Raw genomic sequence first — 10,271 nt, 5'->3', positions numbered from 1 at the left:
TCCCCGAATTCTCCACATCCAGTGCTCCTCTGCCAGTGTATTTCACGTTGGTCGTGCCCAGGATTCCTGACTGTTAGCGCCACTTACCACCTCCAGCTTCCAGGGTTGAAGGTGGATGCCAGACACCCTTCCGGTAACTCTGCCACTATGGTCATCTCTCCTTTCATCCGGAAGCTTAAACAGTCTTGTTCTCTCTAGACTCTATAAAGTTTAGAGTTTCATCAACTTAGCTTTAATAATCAGAATGCACCCAGTTGTGTCTTTTCCCACCAGTTTTGCTGAACACCTGGTGTGCCCTGTGATCTGTGGGTTCTCCCTCAGCTCAGGAATCTTCTCTGGTGTAGGTGCCGCTTCCCCGGCCCCCCGTGCATCGCTTTTTCCTCTTGGAATTCCCATCACCCCACCAAGCCTCCATTCTCTTCCCGCATGATATTAATTTTTATTTTTGTGTTATAATACATCGTAATCACTACTGTTTTAAATATACAAATTGTACTTGATCTGGACCATATGTGACTGCTAACACCTTCAAACAGGTACTTAACTTCTTGGGATTTAAGACACCGGACGGAGCCTGAGGATCAGATGGGCAGAAAGAGCGACAGCGGATGAGTGACGGGGGCGGAGCCGGGCCGGAGCCCGAGGCCCCCGAGCAGCCACGTCACCCCTCCCCCGGCCCCCGGTTTCTTCCCGCCCCCGCTGCGGTCCCGCGGGGGGAAGGGGCATGTGGCGGGGGCCCAGGAGGGGACGCCACCTTAAGCCACAGTCCTAAGTGAACCTGTGTGAGAGAAACAGCTGTGCGCGGCATCCTGGAGAACAACGCCCTTTATTCGGCACTAGAGACGGAGTCCGTGTCACCGAGCTGCCCTCGCGGCCCTAGTGGCAGGGCTGCCGGAACTGCAGGCCACAGTAGCCGCACGTCCCCGTCTTCGTTTCTTTGTCCTGGAAAATTCAACGGGAAAGATCTCCTATTTCCGTATTCTACATCAATCTAGAGACAGGTAGACCTCAGACACTGAAAGCAGACACTGGAAACACACAGCCAACCAGGGGCGCCCACGGAGCTCCGGGGTCACTGCCCGACGCTGGACGTGGCTGTGCCGGAGGCCCTGGGTCCAGCCCGCTCCACCCAGACTCGCTGGGGTTGCAGGCTCCCTGCCCGGGAACACACGCTCAGTCCCCGTCCTCCTCCCAGCCCTCGGGCAGGGGCCTGGAAGGACTGGAGGGTGGGGCGCGGAGCAGAGGCCCCCCCTCGGGGCCGGGGTCCAGCCCGGACACGGCAGCAGGGGCGGACGTGCACCTGAGCTTTATCCCTTTATCCCGAGGCCTCCTCCTCTGCTCTAACACCCAGTGTACTGCTCTCCTTCTCAAAGGCTCTGTGCGTGCAGTTACCAACAAGGTAACCGATCACACAGGCACCGACACGATGGTTCCCTGGGAAAGACAGACGCCTACAAGTCTGAGGGAAAGCAGCGCTGGTGACACTAAGGGCGTTGCACACACGTCACAGTCAAAGCTGCCCTGGACACGCCCTTTGTTCGGGCCCTGTCGTATGGCCTGTGGGCAAGGCCGAGTGGGAGAGGGTGAGGCCAGTGGGGTGAGGACAGGACAGACGGACGGGGGTCCGGGGACGGATGGCACGTTACCAGGTTTATGTACACTTTGGGGTGGCCCAGGGCGCCTCCCCCACCATCACACGATATCACTCGACTCTCAACTTGGCTCACAGGCTGCTCTGCTATCAGGTCGATGGCAAAGTTCTCATTCACCTGGAAAAAGACAGAGAGGAGAAGCTCGTACCGACAAGCACACACACTGGACGCGCTCGTGGAATTTACATCAACGTAGACCGCCCCCCACATACACGCACACCCTGCCAGCAAAGGCACGTTCTGTGCCGTTTCATTTAAATACTATCAGTGCAGATCTTCAAAATACACAAGTAATGAAATACATGTACACACACCTTTAACTTTTCATTTGGATATAATTTCAAACTTACAGAAAAGCGGCAAGAATTACAACAGTACAAACAATTCTCCTTTGTCTCTACCTGGATTCACCCTGTTAACATCCCGCCTCACGTGCAGCATCACCTGTTCTCTCCTGGCCCTGCCCCACCCTCCCTCTCACACCTGCACACGGACACACATGCGCACACACGCTCTCCTACTCTATCTACTGGAAAAGACCAGAAGCAGCAGCTGACCCAGGGGCCGGGAGCCACGCTGTCCCCACGACCGCTTCACTATGGGGCCGGGCTCTGAACTAACAGCTGGTTCGGGGTCCCGAGCAGGAAACGCGACAGATGAGGCTGAGCCACGTCGCGACGGAGGGAAAGGCAGCCTCAGACTACAAGGGCTGCTCCACGTGGGAAACTGGAGGGACGGCGGCACCAAAACCACGAAGCACGGACACACAACGTGCTTGAGCCCGCGGCTCCACAGAGACGCTCTAAACCCACTGATTTCCTTACTGGAAGGAATCAGCTCATGACTTCCAAGCTGCTAAACAAAGGGAAGAGCGACGCACTGCTCCTCTTTCCTCGGGGCGCCAGCTTCTCTTGGTGCAGGTACTCAGCTGGGAGGCACAGAGTGTCGTCTGAGCTGAGGAAGCTGGAGATGCTCACCCACAGCAGCCAGAACCAGAACCGCCACGCGTGGCCCGGCAGAAGCCCAACGTTACGGGCAGCAGCTGAACCCACACACAGACCCCAATCTGATCTAATGGGGCTGCGGGATCCCACCCCAGCTGACACACTCAGGGTGCAAAACAGCAAGATCACATCTCGAAGGTCCCCCATCTCTGGAGGCCAAAGGGTCACGGGATCGGAACACGGTAACAGAGGACAAACACGGTCAGCGGTGGGGCCCCGCTCTTCCCCTTCCAGACTCCTCTGCAGACAAGCACGCAGGCGAGACGGTCGGGGTGTAGACGCTGCCCGAGGTCACTGTGATTCTGGCTCCGCGAGTAACCCCAGCATCTGCTCACCACGATGGTGAGAAGTGTTGTGCCCCGTCAGTCCCGGAGGACCAAGGCCACGTGGCTCCCCGCTCTGGCGCCCAGAACCCCACCTGCACCCAGAGGGGCCCGAGGCTGCAGTGAAGAGAAGAAAACAAGGATTGATCTTTACAAACAACGGCGGGAGGGGCACTGAGTTTCGTAGAATTTGAGCATATAATCCACGTGCACCCAGGAGCACCGAACGCGGGGCAGAGCCCTCCCACCCGCTGCCACTGAGACACTCAGCAGTGCTGACGCCCTGAGCCCGCAGAATGGGGACGACATTCCTGTTTTTGGAAAGCTGTGTCGGCTAGAGATGATGCTATCCCAAAGCCTTCCCTGGGATTCCTATTTCCTGACAGGGAGCAGGGAGTGAGGAAGTGCAGCCCCCTCAGAACACACGTGGCTGTGTTGTCCCCACTGCTGTCCATGCCCCGGGGGCCCCACGCCCCGAAAACAGAGCCCCACAGGGTCCACCCGACTGACAAACACGGCACAACAGCCATGCTAACCAATTTCCGGGCCCAGCACCTCCCTCCGCTTCAGGATGCCGCGGGCGCCCGTCGCTCTCGGGCAGGAAACGTCGGCTTTTAATTCCACGTGTGTAACCACGAAGTAACGAAAATACTCCCATCGCCGCAGAGGAACAGGAGGTCGGCTGGGCCCTCTACCCCCTCCGGTGACACAGAACCACTGCGGGCCGACTTCTGCCCCTCCCTGGGGGCGGCGGCTGGGTCCCGTTCTTCATGAGCATCTCCTCTCCACAAGGCCGGTCCTACACCAAGGGCCGTGGGTTCCTGGGCAGACTCGCTGCTGTCACACGCGGACGCTTCCCACCTTTCCTGCGAAGGCGGCTCGACCGCCCAGCTTCCTGCTCTCCTCGTTCCTCAGACTAAGAGCACATTCAGTTTATTTCTTAAAATTCACCCAAATGAAACCGCAGAGACAGTAAGATCGGTGGCTGTCAGGGACTGTCAGGCAGGAGGATGAAGAGGTGACACACAGGGGAGTTCAGGGCAATGAAATACTCTGCGTCACACTGCAGTGCTGGATATGAGACGTTATGCACTTGTCCAAACCCACAGAACGTACGACACCAAGAGTGAACCTACCACATAAACCTAAACCACCGACTTGAGTTAACACAACGTATCAATATTCAGCAAGTGTCCAAACCTGTCACTTCTCACAAAGGCAGCGCACTCAGGCAAGAGGAGAATAACAGGGACACTGTGGAGGGGGGAGGGATATAGGAACTCGTACTCTCTGTGCAATTTCCAGCATGCCTAAAGGTCTTTTAAAACAACAGTCTCTTGGAAACCAAAAAACTTTTTAAATACTACTAAACGCCAAATTTTTGTCGCGAGAATGAAAGCCAGAGAGACCTGCTGCACCTGCTCTTACATGAGCACGGGCCCCTGGACGCTCACGATCTCGGACAGGAAAAGGCCCCAGAGATGCCGAGCGGGGAGGGGTCAAGGGTAGCAGCCGGCTCAGGACTGTGGCGAGCTGACGGTCTGAGCGAGGCGACATCACCAGCACTGCCCCCTCCATTCACACGTTACTGGCTTCACGAACTCTGGAAGGTCTGGTTTGGTGTTTAAGTTGCTCCCTGATGTCTGTCCCCAGCGAGGGCAATCAGAAACCAGAAGCCACGGTAGAATTCCCAGGAGAGAGGAGTGTGACAGGCCGAGATGGAAAGCCGGGGGCAGGGTCGACCCCAGGGCTTCAGGATGCATCTGCTGGAACTGCTCCATCCAGGGGGCCAGACCCCACCCCACAACACCCTTAAAGTGGGAACGGAAGTAGGAAACCAGACCCTGGGGATGGACAATGTAACCAAGGTCAAAGGGAGGGGAGATGCGATTTAGGGACAGCCGAGGGTGGCAGGAAGAAGCGACAGGCTGCCTCAAGGGGAGGAGTGACGCCAGGTGACTGCTGGGGAGGGGTGGAGGGAGGCCTGAGCCAGGGCGCTGAGGACTCCCTCTGAGGTGGCAGGCACAGGAGAGAGGAAGTGGGAAGAAAGCACGCCACTGAGGCGAAAGGATTCCAGTGTCCAGCGGTCGCACTGGTGTTTCAGACCCACTCAGGGAAGATCCACCCATGTGCTGTCTTCAGCTTGTCAGTGAAAGTCCCTAAAAGAACCAGGCTAATCTATATGTTGTGAACCATGGAAAACATACTCCAAAAAGTGACTGAAAGAGTAATTTTTAAAAATTGATGTGACTCTGCTTTAACCTGAGAGTCTCAGAAGTATAAGGCACAGAAGAGAAAGAAAAGATCATGCCCGTTTACATGTAAGCTAAAACAATACTCACAAGATGTCATGTTACATATTTCAGGGGGAAAAAAACCAAAACAGAACTAGACATGTTTAACATGTAGTAGAAGAAATGCAGAATTCCAGAGATTCTAGAGTGCTCACAATTTGGGGAGAATTTACTTAAATTTTACAGATTAGTTTTTATTTCTTCTTCGTTATAAAAAGTTTTATGAAAGCTCACCTTTCTTTTGCTAGATCTTTCACTCACCTCTTTCTGACGACCCACAAATCGAACTTTCCTGTAGTCTTTATTGCCATAAACCTGAAAAGAAAAAGACCATATGTGATTTTTTACGGCCCAATTCTGTACCTTATACCAATCATAAACGTTTCAGGAAAAGTGTTTCCTTAACGCTTAGGCCATTCACGATGACACACACCAGGAGTAAGTGTAGTTGCGCGCCCAGGGGCATTTGTCAGCAGGATTCCTAACGTGACATCAGGCAGTAGTCTGAATTGGAAGTAGCAAGGTGGGGAAGGCGCAGAGGAGAGCAGTCCTGGCGGAGGGGGACACCCGCCTTCGATCTCACAGGCCCCAGAGCTTCCTTCCTCTCCGAACCTGCTCCGCGACCTTTTTTAACAACACAGGTACTCACTCCCTCATCTTTGGACTGAGGATCATAGCCTAACGCTGTGCTTGTATTTCAGTAACTCGACAGCAGACCCTCGAGTTACTAAGATGTGGTATTCAACATTACACAAACATGAGGAGATCGGACCCACACAATTGGCAGTTTCTGACTCCACCGGAGGTCTCCCCACAGTAACCAAGGGGCTACCCCGAGATAACAGTCTTGTTTCCGAGTTCGCTCCGAGGATGAGACCACAGTGGCTGCAGACAGCCCCTCGGGACCCCTGCGGGTACTGGGCCCGAGGCCCCGGACGGAGGGGGAGACCGAAGACGGGACCGCAGGCGCTGCGTCTGGGGCGTCAGGGGCACTGGGGGACTGGACTGCGGGTACTGCGCCCGGGGTCCCGAGGGACTGGCCCGTGGGACCCGGGTGCTGGGCCGGAGGAACAGGAGAGACCGGGGTGCTGGGCGACTGGACCACGGGCACTAAGCTTGGGGCACCGGGGCGCTGGACCCCGGGGACACGGGGGCCGAGCCGGGGCTCCGCCCACCTGGGCGCCCCGAGGGGGAGGGCGCTCTCCGCGCCGCAGGGGTTACCTGGCCGGTGTGCGTGACCTTCTCCCCGGTGGGCGAGGTCCGCACCCCGAAGCACCTGGCGGCCCCGGGCAGTCTCCGCGCCGCCGCGCCTCCCCGGCCCAGCAGCCTGAGGAAGGTCACCGCCGCCGCCATCTTTCAGGCTGACCCTCGACCCCGCGCGCCGGCGCGCCGACGCGCCGAGCGCCGAGCGCCGACGCATGCGCACGGCATCCTCAGGGACCGCTCGGCCGGGATTTACCTCGCCCGCGGAGGCGCGCACGCGCGGTGCGGTCAGGCAGGTGCTGCCGGCTGGTGCCCCCGCGGGCGGGGGCTCAGCCCGGATAAGGCGGGAAACTCCGCGCAACCGTAGCACTTAGGGATGCTCCACTTACCAGGGGCAGGGCAGGGGAGGATGGAAACGGAAGATGCAGTGCTTACCTTCGATGGTAACGGATAATCATGGGGAGTTACATGTTGAATGTTGTGAATGTTGGAGATGAGTCCTTGCTTAGAGGAAACTGGAAGTACATCATGTTGGACAGAGCGCATTTCTTTGTGGTTCTGGGGTTTCTGCAGCAGAGCCCAGTGAAACTGCCAGTAAAGCCCAGCCGATGGCATCCCTCATGCAGGTTAGCCCCGAAAGGCCCGCTGCTCTGGAGCACACCTGGGCAGGACGCTGGCTCGCGGTCCCGGCCCTGCTTCTCTCCTGCCCCTCATGGCCTCCTCCAAACGGCCTGTGCAGAGACCCGTCGGGAGGGTCAGCTCACACGGCCAGCCCCCGATGGGCGAGGGCGGTGGGCGCAGGGAGCAGTCCCAGAGCTGGGGTGGAGTCGCGCATCCCACTGCCCAGGAGCTGAGGGCACCCACAGCCTGGACTCCAGGGAGGTGTGGCAATGAGAGGCGACAGTGCCCAGAATACCTCCCGGATCGGAAAGGTGTCCACGGACGCATGCTCAGAGGCAGGCCCGAGCTCACCTGGGCAGGGGCCACAGCTTGCAGCCGGGTCAGGGGTACGCGTGCGGTGCCAGGGCGGCGCGTAGGTGCACCCCGTGTGCAGCTCACCTTCGTATGCGTGGAAAGTAGTTGTGTCCACGCAGACACAGCCTGGAAAGACATGCGTGGCGATTTCACTGTGGAATCTGGGCAGTGGGTACGTGGGTGTTCTCCATAAGTGTCTTTCAACTTTTCTCTGTGTTTGAAAGTTTTCATAATAAGATGTTGGAGGAAATAAATTTAACTGCAATCAGAACCAGGGCCTATTTCCATGCGCTCCCCTGAGCCTCGCCACATTTCTCCCAGGATGTCCACTTAATACAAACATGAGGTTTTTCTAGATTTTGTTTTGACACTGATATTTATCAGCTTTTTAAAAAGTCTACTTGGTTGTGACTTCTTTTTCATTCAAAATACCTACTTTTGTTCCCATTTTTCAACCCTCCCCCTCCACCCGGGAGCGCCCCCCAAAGCTTAGCCGCCCGGTGGCCCACAGGGCTGGGGGAGTCCCGGGAGGGGGAGGCGGGCTGGGTACGCAGAGGACCGAGGAGAGGAAAGGCAACCCGCCGGCGAGGAACCCGGCGCTCAGCGACTCCCGCACCCACGTGGCTCCGCCCCGCGGGGACCGCCACGTGACCCTGCTGCCATCTTCCTTCCTGGCGGACACTCCGGATGACGGCATCTCCGCCCGACTACGCAGGCGCTGCCGAGGGCGCAGGCGCAGGGGGTGACGAGGCGAGCTGCCGGGGGTCCAGGACGGACTCTTTTCAGGTGGGGGTCGTGGGGGTTCCGGGGGTCCCGAGGGGCAGGGGCGGCGGCGGGGGTTCCGGGCTCAGGAAGGGCGCGTTCTGGGGACCCCTGGCCTCGGCTTCCCCGGGTGGGACGCGGGCGGAGGTCATTGCGGTGGGAAGCGGCCGCACGGGTGCTGATCCCTTCGAGCCGGGCGCCGTTCCGGACCTCGTGCTCTCTGCCCCCGCCCCGCGGCCCGGCCGCCCCGGGGTCGCGTGGACGCGGGCTTCGTCTGGCCCCGGCGGCCGGGCGGGGGTCTCGGCGCCGGGCGGGGACACGGTGCGGCTCGCCGCGCTCGTGCCCTCCCGGGGGGTGGGCGCGCGGATTCCCGGGCCCGCGGCCTGTGTCCCGAGCGCAGGGACGCGGGGAAGGAGGTTTTCTCGGGGGCAGGAGCCACCGGCCGCTGTGACAACTTTTCCTCTTTCTCCCTAGATCCAGCCGCGACATGGCCACCGCTCTCCTAAGGAAAGTGGTTTCCGCCGTGGGCCCCTTGCTGCACCTGGGTGGCCGCCCGCTCTCCGCGCTCGCGCAGTGCCCCCCGCGCGCCTGCCCTCGGGTCGGTGCGCCCCCCAGCCCGGCGGCCGCGCTCCTCTCCGCGCGCCCGGCACTTGGCCTGCAGCAGCCGGCCCTGGGCTTCAAAACCAAGGGCGTCCTCAAGAAGCGCTGCAAGGGCTGCTACCTGGTCAAGAGGCGCGGGCGGTGGTTCGTCTACTGCAAGACCAACCCGAAGCACAAGCAGAGACAGATGTAGCCCTCGGGCTGGGAAATCCCTGCCCGGAAGACGGTGCTGCCTCATCGAAAGGAAAATGACATGTAAACATTCTGTAGCCTTCGTTCTGCTGACCTTCGTGTGTTGTGGACTCTGCAGCCTGCGGCTCACCTCCTTGTGGCTCCGGATCCAGCCAAGCCTGAGACCCACCTGGGAACGCGTCCTTCTCAGCTCCTGCGCAAGCTGTGTTTGTGCTCAGGCAGAGGACCGAACATCGGGAGTAGGGAAAGCTGGCTTTATCCCACGTCAGAATGCAGGTTCTTTAGAAGACCACTCTGTGCGCTGGCTCTCTCTCGACCCTGTCTCTGCGTTCAGCCACACTGCTGCTTCCCCATGGATTCAGACTCGTGTTCTCAACTTTCCCATCTCCAGGATAAGCAGGGAAGGCCGTGATAGCAGTCTTTAAGTCAAGGGAAATTTAACTTGTTTATACGTATATAAAGGTACTTTGGACATTGATTAAATATGTTTGTCATCCTTAGTCTGAGACTTGAGAACTGTGTGCGCACACGTGTGTCCATGTATGCGTGGGTGCAGTGTGCATGCATGTGTGAACTGTGTGCAGTGTATACATGGGTGCAGTGTGTGTGTTTGTGCACACGTGTGTGTAGTGGGTATGAGCTGCTGCCGTGGACTCTGCAGACTGTGACCTGGAGCCAGTGGTATGCAGTGTCCTGGTGTCGCCTGCCACGGGCTCACAGCCTGATGAGTTTTTGAATCATCCTGCTCTCCTGGGGTTATCAGCCTCTGTTTGATCTAAGATAAGAGCATGACCAAACCCTTTGCAGCTCATCTACTTCCCGATACCTGGATGGACCAGCAGTTAGAGCCCTGAGATTGCAGCACAACAAAAAAGTCGGTTTAGGTCAGAAGGCAGCAAATTATAATCCACAGGCCAGATCCAGCCTGCAACCCATTTTTGTAAATAAAGCTTTATTGGAAAACAGCCGTGCCGTTCATTTATGTTTTGTTACACCTTCTACAGCAGCCAAAGTAGTAGCTGAGTAGTTATATCAGAGACCTTATGACCTGGAAAACCTAAAATATTTACTATTGGGACTGTATTTGCAGGAAAAGAGTGCCAATCCCTTGTTTAGATCATTAAATAAGTTTCTTATCCTAGGATTTGACTTCACTATGACACAACCTACCAGAAACATTTCATGTTTTCTCTATTATCCATATAGTGAGAGAGATCTTTGTATATACTGGCCATGAACGAATAGAATCTGAGATTTAAATACTAT

The 10,271-nt window shown here is 57.4% G+C and overlaps 2 protein-coding genes across 2 annotated transcripts; one reads left to right on the top strand and one right to left on the bottom strand.

The window, feature by feature from the left end:
- Positions 1 to 807: 807 nt before the first annotated feature.
- NDUFS6 (NADH:ubiquinone oxidoreductase subunit S6) lies at positions 808 to 6,663 on the bottom strand. Its single transcript, XM_082382977.1, has 4 exons — positions 6,495 to 6,663; positions 5,535 to 5,588; positions 1,647 to 1,769; positions 808 to 942 (listed from the first exon to the last, which is right to left on the bottom strand). Exons 1-4 carry the CDS (start codon positions 6,624 to 6,626, stop codon positions 877 to 879), a joined length of 375 nt encoding a protein of 124 aa, XP_082239103.1. The 5' UTR covers positions 6,627 to 6,663; the 3' UTR covers positions 808 to 876.
- Positions 6,664 to 8,047: 1,384 nt separating this feature from the next.
- MRPL36 (mitochondrial ribosomal protein L36) lies at positions 8,048 to 9,970 on the top strand. Its single transcript, XM_082382978.1, has 2 exons — positions 8,048 to 8,237; positions 8,688 to 9,970. Exon 2 carries the CDS (start codon positions 8,701 to 8,703, stop codon positions 9,004 to 9,006), a length of 306 nt encoding a protein of 101 aa, XP_082239104.1. The 5' UTR covers positions 8,048 to 8,237; positions 8,688 to 8,700; the 3' UTR covers positions 9,007 to 9,970.
- Positions 9,971 to 10,271: the final 301 nt, after the last annotated feature.

This window comes from Balaenoptera borealis (assembly GCF_965194805.1).
Source record: "Balaenoptera borealis genome assembly, chromosome: 2".
Taxonomy (NCBI): Eukaryota; Metazoa; Chordata; class Mammalia; order Artiodactyla; family Balaenopteridae; genus Balaenoptera; species Balaenoptera borealis.
The sequence above is the reverse complement of the archived record's forward strand: the minus strand, read 5'-3'. Positions and strand labels throughout refer to the sequence as shown.

Bases quoted from the DNA above. Each gene is read 5' to 3' on its own strand.
- NDUFS6 (XM_082382977.1), bottom strand. From the start codon at position 6,626: ATGGCGGCGGCGGTGACCTTCCTCAGGCTGCTGGGCCGGGGAGGCGCG. The intron at 1,770-5,534 runs GTGAGTGAAAGA...GTCTTTTTCCAG, and splicing joins TTGTGGGTCGTCAGAAAGAG to GTGAATGAGAACTTTGCCAT. The intron at 943-1,646 runs GTAACGTGCCAT...TGAATTTTCCAG, and splicing joins CCAAAGTGTACATAAACCTG to GACAAAGAAACGAAGACGGG.
- MRPL36 (XM_082382978.1), top strand. From the start codon at position 8,701: ATGGCCACCGCTCTCCTAAGGAAAGTGGTTTCCGCCGTGGGCCCCTTG.